The following is a 22,201-nucleotide window of genomic DNA, read 5'->3' as shown; positions in this document are numbered from 1 at the left end:
GTTCAGTGGGTTCCTCCTACTTCTCTTATCAAATAAGAAGGAAAATAAAGATATTTATAGGAACTTCTTCCACTACAGCAGCTGGGTAGGAAGCACAGAGGTGTTTGTTTGAATATTTAATGGATGTTGATAACGGGGTGAACCAGTGGTCACAGCAACCTTTCAGCAGTAGCTAAAAGCAGATAACAGGGTAGTTCATACCTTGAAAGGCAGAAAAGGGGAAGGCTTCATGCAGGCACACAACATGCAGTAGCACATGCTGAAGGCTCCCAGCATTTTAAACAGGTATCAGCGGGGCAAACTGCATGTGTCAAGGACAGACAAAAAATATGACATGAGGTGGTAAGAGCCTGGAACAAGTCTTAGCTATGTTGATGGATTTTTAAAGTGCTAGATGCTAAGCTTCTTCACTGATTAAAATGAAAGAAAAAAAAGATTCAGCTAGGTTTTTCATTATTTACAACATATTATAGGACTGGATAAAAGGGCTTTGTTTGCTGGTTCTTGGCAATGTGATTATTTGCTGTTAAATATTTACAGATTTTATTTTATTTTTTTTTTTTGCCCAAAGAGTTTTGAAGAAAGAGAAGGGAGTTGATTTATTTCCTTCTAAGTTTCAGCAAAGCCTTCCAGGTTTGCATTCAAAAATTATCAGCAGCAATTTTGCATTTTCTGAGATTTGAGGCTTTGCTTGGCTTAAAAATCAAATCTCCATTCCTGTTAACATAAACAATGCTCTACTTTCTAAAAATAACATTAATTTTAAATAATGATTTTCTCCACTAAGTAATCCTGAGTTTGCATCTTTTATGAAAGCCTATTTAAAAACATACCTTTCTCCACAGATTTTCTAGATGGGGGCCTGGCATGTCTCAATTCCAAATTCACTCCATATCTACGTCTTCAAATCCGACAAGAAAATCAACGACCTGACTGATGGAAGGCAGCTGCAGTCCTCTCCATTTCCTTTCTCACTTGTATAAGAACCAAGAGAATGGGGATGCTGAGAGACCTTCAAATCCTCCGAAGGCCAGGAGAGCAAAGAAGTTTAAGTGTCCCCTGATGTGGAGGTGAGGAGAGAAGGAGCAAAAAGGCACAGAAGCAGCCCAGAAGAGTCCAGCTCCTGCAGAGATTCCAGGTAGCAATGCAGGCATCTTGGCAAGCTGAAAATTGTTCCTTTCTGAATCCCTGTGTGGATCTCTCACTACAAGCAGCCTGCTGCTCCTAGGCAAAGATACACAGGCAGTGGCGATTCTGAAGGACCTTTTCCCAAATCCGATAAACTGTACACACACAGGAAAAAGAAATGACCTAAAAGAGCCTGGAGTAAGATGCTGAAAACAGAGATATGGGTCACTGCTGCTGGAAATTGCTTGGGCCAAATTAAGTACTGTAAACAATATTTCTGGCTGAAAAACACACTCCTCTATGAATTACTGTGTGTTTGCTCCAAGTGAAGGGTTTGTATATAGCAAGTTGAAAAGTTGCTTCTCTTTGTTACTGTGAAATGCATGAACCTTAAGTCAAGGTCTACAGGGTCCTGTTGTAACAGTCACTGCAGAAAAAATACTCAAAAATACAGAGAACCTGCCTCAAAGACGTTACACTCTACTGTATATAATAAGGCATATAAACCTTCATTCCATTCCAGTAATACACTGCAGAACTGCACAGGCAAGAGTATGGTAAGAAGATACTGAAACTCAGAAGACTTATTCTACGCTGCCTTGCCTTAATGATAAATATACATGGTCCAGCATGCTACACTTAAGCAGTAATGAAATCAGGCAAAAACAGTTGCTTAGAAGTCAGTAGTACACTGTGGAACTTCCCTCCACAATATCAGAGCCCAGCTATGAAGCTGCTGCATTTGGTCTTTCTTTCTCAGGCAGCAAAGCAACTTAAAAGGAGTTGTATTCTGTCTTCTGCAGCCAAATGAGAGAGATGCACATCAGTGAGAAATGAGAAACCCTCAGGCACCGATAAGAATCCTTCTCTCTGGCCAAGGTGAAAAGGCTTAAAATGAACAAACCTCACACCACCCCGACTTGAGCTCAATTTTAATTCTTGGGAGAAATAAAATTGACTACCTTCTATCACAACAGCAACACGTATGGCTAGCAAGGAAGCACAGTATCTCCCAGGTTAGTTGACTCTGGTTTCTAAGTTGAATCTTGCTCTGATGTAAAGCATAGGGAAAAAAAGAATGCAAAAAACATTTATAGTGCTGCAATTCCTGGTTCACAGCTTGCCAGCCTGGCACTGGAAGCAAAGCAGAGCATTATGCATTCCTCATTCAAGCCAAGCTCCTGTAAACCCACTGGAAGTTTGGCTTGAACACAGACTGCAGGCTATAGTCTGTAACTAAATATCAGATAATATTGCTTTACGTGTCTAGAGACGTTCTTCTCCTTTTCTAAGAACTGCTTCACTTGTCATGTATTTTTCCACATACTGCAAAATTAAACACTAATTTCATTTCTTCCTTTTCCCCCTGGTCACCTCCCACTCAATGCTCATTTCCAGAAGGAGTTGGCAACTCTGAACCTGCTGTGGAAGCCACAGCCAATGCTCGTGTTGCAATCCTAGAGTTGCACTGCTTAAAGAAGTTGCATTACATGTATCAATTTAGGACAACGGGAATAATGTTTGTATTCTTCCCTCTAGAGATCATCTAAATCTATAGCTATCCCTTAATTGGGCACTTAGGTTTTTGTTGTAAAAAAATCTCCAGAACAGCTTCCAATCAGGATACTGCTAAGAATCAATTTTAAAAAAATAAAAAAAAAAAAAATAAATAAAAAAAAAAAATCCAAAAGGAGTGAGGATTTCCACAACAAATCTCAAATAGGCACTGTAATCCCACCCCCAAATGTTTTCCCCTACCTGCCTGCCTCCCTCCCTCCTCCCCCCTAACCTTAAATCCAACCCTAGACCACCCCCACCCCCCCTTTTATTTATTTTTAAGTATGTTGTTTTTTAGGCACCAGGGGATAAAAGTAGTTTTGGATAAGGAAGCTAAAGTTTGAAGAAATCAGGGGGGAAGAAGAGGGGGAAAAAAAGAGAAGGAAAAGGAAGAAGGAGAAAAGTTTTTCCATGCAATAAGATCTTAGAAGAAATTTAGTATAAATTTTATTTTTTGAAGGTTCATTTTCCAACTAGTGAAAATCAGCTTTTCTGTGTGTTTTTATAGATACATGACAGAAAAGATACAATGGATTACTTTCCTACCCAGAAGACACCATGTGGCAACCAAGTTGACTTAAAAGTGTAGTGAAATCAAGTAGGCATGCAGACATCTACTTGTATTTTCTACAGCGTTTGGTATGAAAACCAGTTACTGAATAGGTTTTTCTTTAAGATATAGCCACTGGGCATGCAGCATGTTTGACAATGTTTCAGACTCCCAATGCTTGTTCTACAATCCATCTGGTGGTAAAATATTAAAAATAAAAATAAAAGTGTTTATTGATAAAGGACATAGCCAGATGTCTCTCTCATTAACAATGAATTACAGAGGAAAGTTGACAGAGCTAGGCAATTGGATGAGCCAGAGAATAAATAAATAAATAAAGAGCAGAAGAGAATAGACCTCTTGATTTTGTAGATTTTCAAATACAGTTATCCTCTGCCAGAAGTTAATAATTTTCAATTACCTGGGTCTGTTTCAGGGAAATGAAGTGCACTTATGTGACGCCAGGCCAACCAGTGCCACTGGACCAAGTGCCAGCGAGGTCTGCAGTCAATGGCACGAGTGGTGGTGGGTCAAGCGAGCTGCTGATTTTTATTTTTTGCATCTCTGATTGAATCAGCAGAGCAGAGCCACGGAGAAGCGAGGAATGGGAAGAGTGAGTATGTATCAAACAAGAAGGCAGTATCGTGCCTTTGGATTAGGAAGATGAAGGCTTTTCATTCATTTTCAAGGTTATGAAACAAAAAATAGCTCGTCAACTGTGACTTGCAATCAGTCTGGAACCACTTTCAAGAACACTGATAGAGTAACTGAGAGCAATAAAAGCAGTGTGGTTTAGGGCTGAAAGGCTCAAGTTTGGTTCAGTAGGAATTGCCTCTCTTACACCCAGGGGTAATGAGTTGCACACACCCAGGCCGCAGGGGTAGATCTTACCCACACACCAACCCCTCTGCATAGAGGCCATAATATCTGAGTGGCAAGAAACTGAAAAAGCTGTAGGTTAGCATTGTGATGACCTGTTATCACACTGCTGGGAGACGTTCTGTGGTAGGCCATTCATTCAGAGCTGTATTTGCTTTAGCATGGTAATTTACACTGAGAAAGGAAATAAAAAAAATGAAATTATGTTAGTGATCTACTGATCTTTAAGATCAAGGGCTGCATTTATGGAAATAACTAATGCTGTAAACTTTAAAACCTCAGAGTAAGATTCACAGAACAATCCAAGAACTGAACTGGGATGTAAAAACAATATGAACACTTGGGCTGCTGTTCTTCTGGCAAAGTGAAACGGCTCAACTTCTGCAGCACAACAGGGGAAGAAAGGACATGAATTCCCTGCATACCTCTTCACAACAGATGGAGCATCCCAGGTGGCAGCAGAAGGAAGGACAAGCAGAGAACAGCTGGACACAGCTGCCTCCTCCCAGGGTGAGGGATCCAGCAGGGCTGCCGCATGTACAGGCATGGCATAGAAGCCCCTCCCTGGTGCTAAGCCAAAAACCTCTATCTCTCTAGCAAACAAATATGCTGCCCCTTACACGGAGCAATGGATGAGCTCAGAAAATAATGGTCAGGATGTCAACACGGAGTCCTTCCCGCTGAACTTGGGGTTTCTTGAGAAACATTGCCTTGAGCTTGGCTTCAAGTACTACTGTCATCATTTTATGGGCAAGAGGATCCAGACAAGAGATACTGTCCCACAGCAGGGACCAGACTCACAATACTTTACCTGAGTTGTAGGATGCAAGAAAACTGAGCTTCAGTACAAGCTCTTCTTTAAACTTGTCTAAATCCAAAGGAAATAATTTAAAAAAAAATTAAAAAATTAAAAAAATCACCAAAACAGGCACTACTGGTAGAGTAGGCAATTCCTTTGTGAATCGGCTCATTTAGGCATTCATTTAAATACAGTAATTAAGATTTAACACAAAACAGAAGCTGCTTTCAGATGTCATTTCGAAGGCCAGATGATCTTCTTTTTATTAATATTATAATTTTAAACTATTGTCAGCTGATTTTTCAAGGATCAAGCTGTGAGCAAAGAGAATACACTGCTGAAGTGTCCTATTTATGTAATACAGTTTCAATGAAAATGAGGAATTGATTATAAATCTGTGGTACAGTGAATGGATAAACTACACAACTAAATCTCAAGGTGCTTTATCTGGACGAGTAGAGAGAATTTATCACTTCAACAGCTGCCATTCACCTATAATATTTAACACCATATGGAAGAACAACACCGTTTAAGGCAACATATTTCTGAAAACCTTTATGAGAAAGCCAGCAGCTTACTGCAAATGAAAAATGAAATCCTGAAGGGAACACGAATGCTTCTATTCCTTTACAGAGGAATGCAGAATGCGGGAGAAAAAGCAATTAAAGTACGAAGATTCTAAAGGGGAATAATTATTTCACAATTATTTGAGAACATTACATTTATTGCCCTAATTAGTTTTTATTTTCCAAATAAGAATTCTAGGTCCTGCATTTTTCTGCACCTATGAAGGCTTTTTTCTTGCCTTCCCACATCTTCGCTAAGTAAAGCTCATCCTCGCTCTACGTATGCATTCTGTAGATTGCGACTTGAGCCTCTGGTTAGCCTTACCCAGCCACCAGTTTGCTATAATCAGAGGAAACAGTGTCAAAAGATGCGATTGTATGTACACACGAGAAATAATCCACTATAGGAAACCATCTGTAGGAATGAAGAAAGTAAAAATAATAACAATAAAAGAATTTGTCTATCTATATGAAAAACATTTTTTATGATTAAGTTATAAGATGGAACCAGAGGGTTCCATCTCGCCAGAACATATTCCTTTTATTCCAGGAGTTTCTAAACACCACTGAATTTTGTGCACCTTTCTCCTATACCAGTTGGGTGAAGTATTTTTATACTAACCTATGAATTAATTATGAAATTTGAATAGTCCATATGCTTATAAAATATCAAACATCCTAAAATGCCAATGAAATATTTAGACTTGTCAAAGTTTTTAAAGCAATCATAAGTGATGATTAATTTGGATGATGAATACATGTGGGGGAGGCTTAAAAACTTGTGAGATCACATCATAGGAAGTGGAAGATATATTTAAATATTAATGCGCTAAGAGTTATGGTAGGCTAAATACTGAATGCGACTCTAGTCAGCTACCAGGCAAGAGGACAGGGAGAAGGAAGCCCAGAACCATAATCATTCAGTCGATACCTAAAGATCTGTGTTCCCTTCTGAAGCTTCTTGTCAACAATCGAGAATTTTCCTCTCCTTTTACTGCGCTGTCTCTCAAGAATGACCCAGGGAATCGTGGTCCATTAAGTTATGGTTAAGCAACAAGCCACAATACCTAAATAAAGCTTCAAATAACTACATCCAATAAAGCTACTGCTAAAGCAAAGTTAAAGTGAAATGCCAGCACAAAGGTGAGGCTATGGATTCAAAACAGCTGATAGCAGGACATCCATTTTCAGTAAGCGACTCATGGTTTGACATTCTACATACAAAAGGAACAGGTAGCTGATAAATTAGTTCTGACAGTCCGCTGAGCATCCCCTGAGGTGAAGTTTAAAAAAATGTTATGACCTCCAGTTTATGCTGGGAAAGTCCCTGTTTTGCACGTTTAGTGGGGAAAGGTTTTGTTTGTTTGTTAAGAGCAAGAGCAACCCATGAATGACAACATCCTTTCTTTATTAAACAATGAGTGCAAAGAGTATTGAAGATTGATCTTTACTGCCTTTTAAATCAGCACACTGCACTTATCTGATTTTGACTTATCTTGGGGGAAAGAAAAAAAAAGAAGAGAAATTCAACAGTAAATACCTTTCGTGCATAATTGCCACAGAACCCAAGCAGCTGCATGTGAACTGCTGTAAGCTATCTGACAAGGGTATCACGTTTTATTGACACGATACCCAGATATGAACTACTGAAGTAAAATCTGAGTTTGCCTTGGTAATAAAAAAGGGCTATTTCTCATTTACATTAACGGAAATCCCAGGCAGCAGAAAGCACATCATAAAACCAAAAATCTTTTGTGGTATTGCACCAGTACACGAATCAATGTAGGGATTCACAACGACGAATAGCTAATAGTCAAAGCAACCGCTTTACAACCATCTTGTTGACATCTACAAATAACCCAGTGAAATTACTAAGCAAATTACAATGAACTTATGCTTTGCAACTGTATTTAGGAACCATTAACCCTCTCCAAACCTGCACAAATACACACACGTTCACTTCCATTTGTACCTTCATTTTTGGTTCTTCCTCAAAAACATGTGCAAGCTATAAGTAACATCAAACAGTTTCTGATCTTTCAATTACAGTATTAAATGATCTCTGCAATACTTAGTGATGGACAGAGCATCCAACTTGCCATCTACCCTCAAAAAACAAGAAGTTCATGTTTCATATCCTGAAGTGTCTATTTTTCCAATGTTATTTTCCATTAATGATTTTTTTTTTCCAGTAAAACTGCCAATCAGTTACTAATCAGGCACAGTAATGCTATGCATATAGTTTAATTACACTAAATAATCATGCTCAAAGTATCTGATGTTGTTTTACTTATATTTGTCTAGATAGCAGCAGCAAAGCAAAGAAGGCAGCAACATTTGAGAGGAATTAATTTAAGAGAGGTATTTTCATTATCAAGCCAGCATTGGATTTGCAAAATAGATATGAAAAATGAAAACCCTCCTTCCCTACTGCACATTGAAAGAACTTATAATACCGAAAATAACCCCTTTTGCACAGAACCTTTGAATGTGTAAACAACGTGAAGTGCAAGTGATACTGCATGGCACCAATTCCTCATTTGCCACTGGCTTTAAAAAGAGAAAGAGAGAAAAAAAAAATCCAGTCCTGCAAATTTTCACTGCAAAACAGAAGAGATTTTTACATGCATCTCGCTAATTGCCTCACTCTAAAATAGGAAATTCCTTTCTGCTAAAGACTGAACGAAGCTATACTCAATCGCTAGACCAGATGGTGAGGTTAAAAGTTTCGTGCTGCATCATAACTTCAAGTATGCTCTGCGCTGTACTGTCACAGCACAGCACGCTGCTGGTGTCTCACTACACGTCTGGGGTGGGCCAGCCAAAGGGCAAGGTGTGAACATGCCCCTGACCCTTAATGCGTAATCAAACTGCATTCTCTTCAGCACTGATTAGTCCAGAGAGCTGGGGACTGGCACGTAAATGCATGTTGCTAGAGGGACGAAATAACATTTTTAACAGCAAATTACACAGCTTTAGAAAGGTGGCATTGGAAAGCTTCCACTGAGAGCATTTATTTTCAAGATTTTTTCGGGATGGACGCTCCCTTAGTTAACAGCAATTTACTCTCAACATTAATTTGTATGCATGACACATGATCCCTTGAAATCATACAATCTCCACAATTACTTTGACTGGCAGGAAAGCAAAGCTTGGCTAATACAAGGAGGGAGCATTTCCAGAACAACACAACACAACCACTGAAGGTGCAGGAGGTAAAGTTTTTTTTTCCATTCAAGAAATTACAAGTGTTCTCTGCAACAAATAAGAGGAACCATCATAAAATCCAACAAGGATGTGTACGTGGGAGCAATTCCCCCTCAGTTTTGCTGTCCCACCCCGGTATTCACAGATCTGCTTTGAAGCAGATGTAGGTCTAGAGTCATTTTTGTTTCTTTGGACACACATGAAGACTTGTGCCTGATGAACACCGACTGTGTTTCAACGTGTGTTAAAATACATCGTGAATGTCTCCCAGAGAAGAAGATCACAGACAGTGTGCAGAAGGAAGAGTCTGACATGGTACCCCCCCCTCCAGGGGCAAGTTGGAGATAAAGTTATATAAGCCCAAGTAATAACATGGCATCATCAGATGCAGTTAATAATGCCTCTGAGCCTGCAGATGTCTGTTAGAGGCAGCTTTTCTCACTGCCTGGAAGGACAGCAGGTAGAAAGTCTAATCAAAGCAGAGATGGTGAAGACAAGGGAAAGTGTGGCTGCGTCAAGTCCCTATGGAGAACTGCAAGGCAAGCAAACTGAATGTTCAGTGCAACTTGGTGCCCTAGCAGGCAAACCTACGCTATTTTTTATGCAAAAGGAGAGAAATACAGCATCTTTTCCAACTCAGCCTCGCTGACCGATACCAATAAGAACAGACCTTAAAGTGGGGGAGGGGGAAGACAGCAGAGAACACATTTGAATTAAGATCACTAACCAGATGCAATGGGCAGCGTTTACACTGTGTTGTCTTTCAAAGACTAAATAACTGCCATTCCCATGAAGGAGATTCTCCCTCTGCCCCCTCTCCATCACACTTATCACACTAAATCCTAGCTGCCTAAACAACTGCCTACTACTAAATGCCTCTGCTTAGACACCAAGGGAAGCGTTCCACCTAAGCAGAAAGTTTGTTGCCAGTAAGAGGCAACAAAAGTTGGAATCGTCTTGGATTGGGGGCACAGTACACAGCCTGCTTTGTGCAAATCGCAGGTGACAGTCACTGCTGCATGCCCAGGTTTATTTACATTTGTAACTCAAAGCGCTGCTTCAACCGGAATAACTCCAGTGCAGAGTCAATGCTAAAGCCTCTGGCTTCATTCTCATGCAACTCAAAGCACATTTGTCACCCTGATGAAAGAAGAAAAAGCGACAAAATAAAAGGTATTCTAGAAACGATACAAACACAGCACGGCGCTCAGCGTTCATATCTTTCGGCATTCCCCCTTTCCTAGCTTGTGCTTCTTCCCTCCCCCCCCGCCCCGAGGCTGAGGTTACCTGAAAATTCCTGTCAATTGGCAAAGCCCAAGAGGATGATCACAGAAACTTTCAGATCGAGATTAATAGAGAGGTGGCAGGCAACAGGGAAACGCTTCTTTGCCTGAAATTCCAGCGTTCGGCACCTCCTGATAAACCTTATCTCCGCTCCAACTGCACGTAAAGCACAGCCCCGTGCTAATTAACACTGCCTGCACCAGACAGCTGTCGGAACTTAGGAAATAAAGAGGGAGAGAAGAGGAAAAGAGCCCTGTTTTCTGCCTGCTCTCGGTCCCGTGCGCTCGCAGCTGATGCAGCCGCTCCATCAGGACGTGGGAAGCGGGACCGGGCTTCGAGGAGCGGGGTTTGATTGCACAGCACGCAGCCCGGGCGCAGCGATGCTCACGTTTCCCCCCAGCGCCCAGCTCTCCCTCGGCCGCCCCAATCCCGGCCCTCTGGGGAGCACAAAGCAACTGCGAGGCACTCGGCTGGGCTGGCAGGGAGGAGGGAAGAAGCCCGGTGCCACTTACATTCTATCAGAGACCAGCAAGCGACCGTCGACCATCATCTCCGGAAGGAAATCCAGCTTGAACGAAGAAGTCATGCTGGGCTCCGGGCGCGGCGGCGGTCTGCAGGGAGGATGTGGCGGGGCTCGCCGGATCCCACAACTGCGCCGGGCGGCGGAGAGGCAGGCACAGGTGCGGAGGCCTCCCCGCAGCAGCCGCCAGCCCCGGCAGTTGTCACATTTCTCTCCCCCTCTTGGTTTTTCCGCCAATCCCCTCCGAAATCGACTGCTGAGGCAACTGTCGGTGGAGCGCCAGGTGCTGAGCGGGGAGGCGGAGCCACCTCCCCGCTGCAGCTCTCCGTTAACCCCTGAGCCCCCGGTGGGCCCCGCCGGCCCGGGGAGAGGCCTAGCAGGAGCCCCGCCGCCGCGCCCGGGGCACACGCGGAGAGCGCGAACCGCGCCGAGCACCGGCTCAAAGTTTGAGGCGGGCGGCTGCTGCAAGCGGGGCCTCCGCCGGCTGCCCCTTCCTCAGGCACAGAGGTCGTGCCAAGCCTTGCCCTGCTGGAGCTGCAGAAGGCACTGAGGTGAAGACCTCATTCTGAATGCCTAAAAAACCCCGCGCTGTCCGTTTCCACCCCCCTCCCCCCCCCATCTTTGTCACAGGGGGGCATGTGGGGTAGGAAGTTGCAGGCATCTCGCCACGCGTAAAGGGCACGGGGGATGTATAAGTGGGCTCTGCCCACCCAAACAGTTTAGACCTCAGCACCCGAACTGGGGGCACTGCTTCATGAGGTGACACTGGGACAATGACCCCACCTGCTCGAAAAACAGGATTTCAGTAGGTATCGGTGGATTTTACATACTGACCCCTCACATCTATAACACTCCAGAAGCCCCTTCCCAGCCGTGCTGCACTGAGGACTGTCCACAGCAAAGGCCCAGAAGTGACACTGCTAAGACGTACACCCAGTTCCACACATACAAGCAGGAGAAGCAGCCTCCCTCCTTCTCCCCCCACGCTTCCGCCCCCTGAAAATCTGTATAAATTTTCCTCTGCCTCTCCAAAATCTCCTTGCTTCAGTACATAGCAGCTCCGGGCGAAAGAATATTAGCATATTTGCAAAGATTACTGAAAGATCTGAGCAGTCTAGACAGACAAAATGTTTATCTGCATTGTATTTGCTTCTCATTCTGAATCTCTCTCCACGTTTCATAATTCCATTTGTTCCAGATAATCAGCACTCGAAAAAAGCAACAAACACTGATTAAGCACTACTACACTTAAACTTTTCCAGTAGTATTTCAGAATAAAATTAAGTCAGTCCAATGCATGAATATGCTATCAATCGCACCAAGTTTTAGTTAAATTTTGACCACTATCGATTTGATGATTAAAAATACAGACTAGGCGAGTTTTCGGAGTCCAGTTTATTGCACTCTTCAAGGTACTTCTCCATTTTAAACAGTTAAAAGGAAGAAAAACCCCTCAGGCTGCTAAAATTTTTGCCTACTTTGCAAGTCTAAAGAAAGAAAAGGTTTGCTTGGCCCTCGGTGTAATCCCCGTAGGACAGCTGCAGTCCTGCACAGATATCTATGGTGTTATTAATCTGCTCTGTTCTATATGTTTGCATACTGTCCTCAGCACCGTGGCACCTAAACATCTCTGTAGAGAAACACAAAGCAAAGCTATGCCTCTCCTTTACTCCATTGATCACAATTCCTCTCCGCCAGCCATCCGCCAGAGCGTGGGCCTAGAGAGGGGATAAAAAAATAAGTGCAAAGTGGAAATAAAAGGAGAAACCAGCACAGCTCTCTCCAGCTGGATGCAGCCACCTGGGTTTTGATCTGAGGCCTCCATGGTGGGTTAATCCAGCCCAGAGCAGAGTTGGATTAACTTTCAATTTCAAAATCTTGCCACTGCAGAAGGGGCAGGTTTTAGCTTGGGAGAAATGCAGACGGCTCTGTGAGGATGAAGATATTCCTGCAAGAAGTCTCCACCCTCCCTTCACTCCGTGTGGCTGGATCCATACCTCTCCATTGCTTTGCTGGTGCTACATCTGAGAGACGTCACTCTCCCCAGCCACTTTCAAGGTCTGCATTTCCACCGCTGCTGGCTAAAAAGCCATAGGATGGAAAGGACGGGGAGGGGGGAAGCATCACAAATAGTTTGGTTAGAAATCTGACTCTGAGATAGTGAGATCTTTATAAATTTGCCATTTCACCATTTCACAAGGTGTAAGTGCTAAAAATGCTTCATTAGAACGTATGTTCTTTTGAAATATTTATTTTCCTTTTAATTACATGTGAATTAGCTGGAAGAAGCTGTAGGGAAGCCCTCTTACTGACTTAAGCCTTCTCAGCAGTTTGTTAAATTCTAGCCTCAAATCCCTTGAGGGAATAGTGGATTCAAAGCAGCTTTTAATCATACTATAAGGAGGGTGAAGTAGTATGTAAGTAGGTCATAGAGAAAGCATTACAAGTGCATAGGTTATTGCTTTATTTAACAACTACAGTGTAACACACTTTTCAAAGCACATTTGCTATTGCCATTTAAAAGTTAGAGGCAGGAACAGGGTCAAATGCAAAAAGAAACCCAGCCTATAAAAGATACTGAGATAGGACTCAAAGAAAGCTTATAGGGAGAAACTGCATTCAGATCATATGGTTCTCAAACATAAATTACGTAGTGCCTATGTATGAATTAAGTCTCAAGCACGGAGAAAGAAAATAAAACAAATCAACAACAAAAATCTGCACATTGGCTCTGTTATCTGTAATGGTATTGCCACATTCCTGACGGGCACCAGTGTGCAAAATAGCAGCTTGTATTAAAAATGAAGGAACACTGCTGAAGTAAAAAAAAAAAAAAAATAAATAAAGCTTTGGTCTGTTACTACAGTACAGAGGGAAATGGAGAGAGGTAATAGCAAATGAAGCTGCATTAATTTCCACAGTATATATCAGACAATAGAGGTAAACAGGAGCTTAGAGGAGCTTCATTATTGCTGTGCAACCACTGTCCACTGGTATTCAGCATTTTCAGCTAGTGGAGCATATGGCCATTTTAAGGAAGGAACCTGGAATTTGGAACCAGCAGTTTGGGGAATTTAACTCAATTCCAGCTACAAATGCCTCTTCCACAACCTGCCCTCATTTCAGAGGCCCTGACCCCATCTGTCCCACGGTTTCACTCTCAGTGCCTCAGTTTCTCCATGAGTCTAACAAAGCAGATAGAGCAGTTCTACCTCCCATTTGCAGATTAGTCACCATTTAAATGGCTTTTCAAACTGATAATGTTAGATGCGATTCTCCAAACAATTCAGCCTTTGAAAGCGAACACCTCTTCAAAGCAAAAAGAAACCCACGCAATAGAGGTAGGGCTGGAGAAAGACAAAGGACTTGTCGGATCACTCAGAAGTATATGAGCTCACTCTGACGTCACCACCACTGTTCCCATCCTTTGCCATCCATGTTCCACAGTCAAATCCAGCATAGTGCTCACCTCTCCAAACCCGGCTTCTCACTCATTCTTTAATTGCCATTGATTCTTTTAATCAACTTGCCCCCCAGTGTTGCACCAAGGAAATGCTACCTTTGGAATCACTTCAAGGGAAAGTTTCCGAGTGACTTCACTCTCCACCAAGCCTGCAAGGCAGCACGAAGAGAGTTCAAATCCTCTGCTTTATTCTCCCCTAAGCCAATGAACATGCTCTGGATTCAGCTTATCTCTGGCATCAAAGCAAGTTTCTAGGAGAGGAGGCAGAATCAGATCTCAGCAGTGGTGGTGCAAATTGGGAGCAGGCTCAAATGACTCTGGTGGAATAACTCAGGATCTTGCACTAATGCAAATGGAAAAGGAATTCTGGTCCAGATAGTACTAGTGAATGCAAATCAGGTGTTTGCTATCTATCACAAAGAAATAACCTCCTGGGTAAGCCACGAGCTGGGAAGGAGTAGCATGGCTAATAGAAGAAAATAGAGCATCTTGTTTTTGTGGTAGGAAATGAGCCTGCCTGCCTATCAGTGAGCCAGGAAGTGCATGGGCTAAACTTCTGGAGGTTCAAGAAAGGCAATGGAAAGAAAAGCAAAGCACACAAGCATAAATTGAACAAAGCATCTGTGCAGAGCTGCACAGTTGCATGAAAACAGTAAGCAATTAATGTGAAAAGCAGTAAAAATTCCTTGAGCAGCCAAAGCAATGGACCCAATTCTGCACAATTTTACCCTTTGCAAGTATTTTGAGAATTTGTAACAAGTCCATCTTTAGCAGTTAGGTCTGACATTGGAATAAAGTTTTGCTTTAAAAAGCCTTAACCTTTCAGTAAGGAATTTCTATTTGCCTTACATTTTCTCTTGAAATGAAACAGAACACATGACAACTTTCCCTTCGTCGTGTTTTGAAATACAAAACATTTTGCAGATAACCAAAAGCCTTTTAAAAGAAAATTAAATTATTGGCTAGAAGTGATCAATGAATTTTGAGTACTGAAATCTTAGTTGCTTGTGAGGAGGAACCTATGGGCTATTCAGAGGCAGCTAAGCAGTAATTTTCAGAAATAAACGTCATTTAAAATTAGCCCTGGAAAAAAGGTACCTCAAATCAAGCATTTCTAGAGCTTTCACTTGAAGCATACTGATATTATGTAAACTTGGTTGCTATAGTAAAACTTCCTACTCATATATATTTTTTTTTTCCTTTCTATTTTATACCACCGAACGGGTGATTTCATCACACTCTGAGTATGAGGCCTTTGTTCCATTTCGCAGGTAATAACTAAATCTTTGTGGAACACTGAGGCAAGGTTTTGTGGCACAAGACAGACATACTCTACAAAGTTGTGGAGGAACACCCAACTTTGCTAACAGCATTCAAATACTTGGGATGGTCACTTATGACTAATGGAGTCAAATCCTGTTTGGGGCTAGAGCTGAGCGTCTGGCCAGTCCCATGTGTTTTATTTGGTCTCTCCGTGGTGATCTAGGACCAAGCCTCACCTTCCTGTTGTTTGTTTACAACCCCATAGAAGAGCATTGCTTTTGATCTATACGTGTTGCCTTTGTGTAGTCCCTTATGTGTAGGTACACAAGACCAACTCAGTCCTCCTGCAAACTTGGCAACAGGCATTGACTTTTTCTTTCTTCTTTCTTTTTCCTGTTCCCTTTTCCCCCTTTCCTCTTTTTTAACAAAATTTTATTTTGTATTTTATGAACTATATTATCACTCACTGATTCCAACACCAACCACAACCCAACCAGTAAAGTAAAAGGATTCTGCGTGTTCTGGGTTAATCTGATTTCCTTGTAGATAATGGGCAGTTTGGCAAAAAAACAATAACAACCCAACACCTTTCCAGACAACCTTAGAAGACCAACCTATAAGGGAGACTTCATATGGTTGGATTTGGCTGTTATAGTATCTTCAGGTAAAGAAGCATAAGCTTGTGTGACAAGACGGGAGGGATCAGACACTGGTGCTCATATGTGTGAAGCTCCATTCTCATTAATAATGTCTTCACTGGGCAGGCAAAAAGCCCACCATAACCAGGCATTTCTTATCCTAGCCCAAACCCACTGTGACAGCTACTAGGAGACAATAAAAACTCCCCCGTTTTATCACCACTTTGAGACTCCTGAAGGTTTTCGTCCAGCTTGGGGGCTGGTTGTTGTGGGAGAGACAGGGGAAGAGGGTGGTATAGGCTGGGTACAGATAAGGGCTGGATCTGGAGTTAGTGGTAAGGAAAGCGATTCCCAAAGCAACAGGCAAAAGCTGTTGCAAAAGGATGGATAAGGGACATCAAAAGAGACAGGGAGGCAGAAGTAGACTTCTTGTTAAAAACCAAATGGAATCAAATTTGTGGGGTTTATTACAGGATCTAAAATAACCTACTGCCATGCACCTTTAAGTAACTGCAGGATCTTCATAACATTAACCTCTGTGTTCCTTCCCACTCACTGCTGCTACGTGTTTTTCTTTCCTTTTCACCGCCAACAATTGGCCCTCGCCTTACACTCAATTTGCAACATCTTTAAGGTCTCTTTTCATTTATTCGTGAAGTGCCTAGCATACATCTTGGTCCTCAGAAATAACAAACAATCACTCTGATAATATGTAAAGTAACTAGCTTTGTTTGACATCGTTATTTCCTGCAGACAGAATCCATTAAATCAGACATGAAGAAAGAAAAGGCTCCTTCAGCAACTGTAAGGCATTCAATCGTGCAGAAAAGTGCACCATGCCTGTTTGTATTTTTATTTTTTCCCTAAACCTACATTGTGAGAATTGCCACATAGGTCAGATCGGAAGGTCCACCTAGTCCATGCCCTGTCACTGATAATAGCTTGTAATGGATGTGTAGAGATAGAGAATGAGTAGGGCAAGTGTACTGTCATCCTTTCTATCTTCCAGCAACCAGTTGCTTGAGGACATTCTGAAGTTAAAGACTGAATCCAGAGCAAGATGTTTAACAGGTTCAATATCACTGATTCTGATATATTTTTTTTTCACTGTGTTCTCTCTCCCAAAGGAACATTTATAAAGTCAAATGTTTATTTCTCCCAGAGCTGCCTGTTAAATGGGATGCTCTTAACAATTTCAGCAACTTCAGGCTCAGTACAACAAATAGGAACATTGGCTTCCTGTTCTGAAGCAAGACCTTAAAAACCAGCTAGGTCAGTTTTTAACATAAAAAATTTCACTTTTGTACAGTCACAGTAATTCATCTGGAACTTTGGAATCTATTAAATAACACAGAAATGATTAGCCATGAGGCCCCTAAGGCTGGCAACTATTTTGGTATCCTTTTGTGAAAACAACTCATCAGAAAAAAATTTGGTCACTTTGGATTGCTACATTCAGGCGTGGGGGTTAACTAAGTTAAATGTATGTTCATCAGCCGTGCACAGGCAGATCTCCATATGATTCATCTGAGCAGTTCTGCAGAACACCTGATGTTGCCAATGCAGTTCTGTTAGTGTTTTGTTATTTTTAAAGGGGGTTATATAACACTCTCATTAAAATTAAATGTGGGCTGAAATGATGCAGGCAAATTTTCAAGCTTTAGAGTGAGCTTCTTCCTCTCATTTTAACTGAAAATAGATAATTTTTTAGGCAAAAGAAAAGGAAAACAAAACCCAGAGATTGTTACAGTTGAAAATAGAGTCTCTGAGAATTTAAGTTTCCTGATAATTCACCATTTCCTTTCTAGAGGGCCTCAATTCTTCAGATGCTGACCTGCAGCTTCCAGGGAGAGCAGGTGCAGGATTTGAATCTTAAATTCATTCCATAGCACAGCCATCGCATCATCCACAGCTATCTACACTCGCAAGGTTCAATTTCCAGATGATCTACGTCAGGTTGCCCTTGCTTTTCACTTCTCTATTTGTCTAAAAGGGATAGCAAATTCCCACGTTCCCTCTCTGATTTTCTATAATTTTTTCCCCTCCAGCCCTCTGCTCTGTTTTCCTCCTCGTGACAGACTGTTGTCTGGCATCCTTAAAGGCTGCTCTCGAAGATGACCTGCTGATTTGCTGCCATGGGAACTTGGAAGCAAGGACAGTGTTTCCCCCTTGTGCACCCAAAGGCACATGCAACAGTTCCTGATTCCACCACTTCCCGTACAGTAAAAGTTTGCCCTCCTCTGTTTCAGAATCACTGCAGGGACATCAAGAAGTCTGTGACTTAAATAACATAAGAGATTCAGCCTCTCTGGCATCCAGCGCAGCAGCTACTGCTGAATTATTTGGAGGAAGGTGAAAAAGTCTAATAGCGAATGCAAGCATGCAAATTGCTTTTTAGAACTGGTGGAGAAAAGCTTAGGCAGCAAAGCATTAGACTCGAGAAAAACCCTCTCTAATGTAACAGCAGAAAGCATTATCTTCATATAAGTGCCATATTTAAAACTTCCTAAGCAATTTTTTTTTTTTTTTTTTTTTTTTTTTTTTTTTGGTAATCCTATTTCTTTGAATCAGTGAATTGACCTAAAATTAGTTCATTCTACCAGAATGAGGGACACAGGCTAGCACACCAGTACCAAGTTTGCTGCATGGACAGACAAGCAAGTAATCCTCTCTGTTCCCCACTCCCAAACACAATTTTGGGTGTTTTAATTGAAATACAAGGATCATTTTTACTCGGTTGCATTTTACAGGGCAGCTTGTGATCCACACTGTATTATCCATCCTTGGTGCACCGGTGCAGGTTTACAGACCACAATACTCTCCTACAAGTACTGACTCTTAAGAGCCTAATCCAGTAATGTGGTCTTAATGCATAATATAATTTCATGAGCCACATAGAAACTGAGTGCAAATTTGAGAGCCGATGCTTTCCAGCAGTGTCACTTCGGTCATTAGTTGAGAAAGCCTGAAGACTCATCTGCCTGATATTAGCCCATGAAATGGTCACTGCTCCTCAGCAGAGCAGAGAGAATAAAGTTGTAGAGTAGCTAAAATCCATTTTGCTTCCTGTTTGAGCTCATTAGTACTTAGGGTATGTAAGTCTCCAAATTGGAATGAGGGATGAAAAAACTGGGGTCCAAAACAAGATTCTCCCTAAATTTGGGGAAATTCCTACGTAGACTTCACTGCCTTTATCCATCCCAGAAAGAGAGTTAATCTTCATTGCAGCATTTACTTGCCAAGACCAATATTAAAGTGAGTTTAATTGCTGCATTTGCTTCCGCTGCAGGGTGAAATAACACAAAAGCAAAACAATAACAGAAAAGCTGTGTTTTTGCCATGACATGAGTGTTAGAGGAAAAATCCAGTTTTTGTTTCCTCTGTGAGGATGCCAGCAGTCCTGTTTCATAAACTCCAGCGATTCATCACTATCCCAGGCAGCCAATCATTCGACAGGTCAAGTCGGAATGGGCTGTGGAGCCAGCAACTCCTGCTGCCCTGATAATGCATGTCATTCCAGGCATGGCGACATGCTTTCTCAACAGCTGCCATTTTCAGTTACCTTTTATATGGCTGACATACAAGTAAACGTGTTGGAAGCAGTAAAACAGTCATAGGGAAGCAGTTGCAAAGACAAATAGCACCTGCACATGATAATCTGTAATGTATTAGAGAGTGAAGGAGAGTATGTTTTGAAACAGAATTTCTTTCTTTTAAAAACATCACTTTACATCAGGGAGTTTACATGAGCGTGTGTGTGAAAGAGAGTGATTTTATTTTTTTACAGTGTGCTCAGATAAATGTCCAGACATTCATCATGGTTATAACACTAGCAGATGCAACTAGAGGGAAAAAATACAACACAAAAAGCCTAGCCATCATTAGAGAAAACAGCTTGCCACGATTCACCTGTGAGATACAGTTTGGTACAGTTAGGTGTTCCTGAATTTAGTAACGCTCACTTTAAGAAACACAACTGCTCTAATTAAGGGAAAAGATAATGGTTTTCTTCTGTTGTTTGTTTTCAGCTTTTATCCCTTATAATCTGACTTAAATTTCATGAACTACTTGTTCAGTAGCTCATCCCTGAATTATGTGTAGTTGAATAATTTCTTGCAGATGAAAACTAACTGGGAGATCTAGGGGAAGAGGATTATAGAAATAAACAGCCACAATAAACAGAAGTTTAAACTTGTGTGCACATGTGCACGTGTGTACATACGCACCGATGTATACCTGCATGTTAGACAGAGAGCATGTGCATTTTATGTACACAGAACATGGAAGGACCCCATGCCTGCACATAAATGGTAAAGTAAAATAAAAATAACCACTTTCCATAACAGTGCTGGAACAAGATTTCAAATGCATAAGATTATCCATATTAATTTATGGTAATCTGCAAATCATTGCTGTGGAGACGGTACAGGTTATCCAAAATGGTACTTGCATTTAATGAGAAACTACCACAAAATTTCATCAAGACAGATTTAGTTGCATCTTCTAATACTCCCTAAATAAACAGCATGCAAAAGACAAAGTAAAAGGCACGCTTCCCCTTTGGAGCAACTGTCAAAGGAAAGCCAAGCCTTTCTTTCCATACAAAGTCCTCCTCGACATCTTGCTTTCAGATTTCATCAACTTAGGTGTTTTCAGGGCTGTAAGCAGTGAACTTTCCATCAGCAGCATCTTCAGCTAATTAACCCTCCTGATTACAATAATTAGTATTGATTCACTTCTGAATGACTTCTTAAGTATTCAAGCACAATCTACACTTGCAGTAAAACTTCTAGATATGAATATTAATTGAATGCTCTCCTTTGTTTTTCAGCCCCAAAGGTATAGTTTGCAATCTTATATACTTCAATTTGATAACAGAAACACTTCAGTTTTATTCTCATTTAACAAAGAGAATATTAACATGTTGATGTTGCATATTTTGCTTCATGAATCTGGGAAAAAAAATATAGACAAAGACTCCAGGCTAATAAATAAATATATTTCAATTCCATTTCCCATGGCAGAATGGAAAGGCAAGTCCCAGGTTAGCACCTTGCTCTGCCAGGTACGACCAAGGACAGTATTTCTTTTTGGCATTACTCCTGGTCATTGCAAGAACAAATAACAACTCATGCAGAGTCTCTGTATTAGCTCTCTTAGCACTGTTATGGAAACAGATGTTACCAAGTTTGACAACTGCTAGGCACCACATTGCTTTGTGAATGGGTGAGATTCAGCATAGGTAAGGCTGAGGACACCTGTGATGTTAATGCACGAGAGCTCTAAACCTATACAGTCTCTCAAGAGCCAACAATTTTGTTCAGGCATGCTAAGAAATAGCATATGTTACAGATTTGCTTCACTTTCTTTGATGTTAATAATAATTGTTATGGCTCAAAAAAAAAAAAAGAGTATTTCAGTAAATATTCATAGGTGGCTTTGTTTGTTTGTTTGTTTTATTTCTTAAGCAGGATTCACACAGACCAATTCAAAAATTAGTCCTTGATGTGAATGGAATGTCAGAAAACACCTTTGGAAAAATACAGAGTAATTGGCAATCTTAGACAACAAATCTGCATTGTATGGATTTTATGCAACATTTAATCTGAAAACATAGGAGCTACTGTAAGTTTAGTATGAACTCACCTGTAAGAAGAGCGCTTGGGAAAGAGTTTTAGTACTGAACAGTCCTTGTAAGTGGAGGGTGGGTGTGCTGTGCAGGTGTCTCTGGGTGTCTACTACAGACGCGGCACCCACCCTACTCTGGGCAGTCACCAAAAGGGCATTTCCATGTCAGCGGAACAAGCTGTTCGCTGGGCTTCCCAGCACAAAGGGCATCAGCTGCCAGAAAGCACAAGCTGTGGGAGGATAACTTGGTAAAACACAACGCACCCGGTGCTGGCAGTGGAGAGCAGTTGTGAACTAGTTAATGTTTGGCTCCAAAGAAGTTCTCCTAGGAAAGTGAATTACTGCATGGCTCCGTTGTATTAAACACCATCCATGCACTCTTCATGTTTATGCACAGCACACGGCATGCAGGCACCACCTGATAATCCATAACCTCTATGCTTCAGGCGTGTTTTATGTGATATTACCTTATTATTCATGTAAACTCTTTCCTATTGATTTACACTATCTCAGCACACAAGGGAAGGAGATGAGACAACAATAGAAAAAATGCAAAGAAGCATAACAAGCACTCAGAGTCTCCCCATAAAACATTGCTGTTGAAAATACATGCTTAGAAAGTTCTGATCCATACCAATAAATCTTTAATGTTTTGTTTTGTTTGTTTTGTTTTAAATTAAGGGGTCCTGACCCTGTATAAATCATGCACTAGGATCTGG

General features: G+C 41.5%; 1 protein-coding gene across 18 annotated transcripts in view; it reads right to left on the bottom strand.

Moving 5' to 3' along the window:
* The window catches only part of CELF2 (CUGBP Elav-like family member 2), a 545,978-nt gene that overhangs the window by 220,332 nt on the left and 303,445 nt on the right, over positions 1-22,201 (bottom strand). For 2 of the 18 annotated variants that reach the window (XM_072354443.1, XM_072354451.1), the window contains exon 1: positions 10,483-10,751. The exons of 11 other annotated variants lie outside the window; for them this stretch is intronic. In XM_072354443.1, the coding sequence (XP_072210544.1) occupies positions 10,483-10,556 (74 nt within the window). In that variant the 5' untranslated portion in view covers positions 10,557-10,751. Of the gene's footprint in view, positions 1-9,973; positions 10,796-22,201 lie in introns of those variants that run through there. 5 more of the 18 variants (XM_072354512.1, XM_072354502.1, XM_072354521.1 and 2 more) reach the window with 5 other exon arrangements.

Source organism: Excalfactoria chinensis, chromosome 1 (assembly GCF_039878825.1).
Source record: "Excalfactoria chinensis isolate bCotChi1 chromosome 1, bCotChi1.hap2, whole genome shotgun sequence".
NCBI classification, from domain to species: Eukaryota; Metazoa; Chordata; class Aves; order Galliformes; family Phasianidae; genus Excalfactoria; species Excalfactoria chinensis.
The sequence above is the reverse complement of the archived record's forward strand: the minus strand, read 5'-3'. Positions and strand labels throughout refer to the sequence as shown.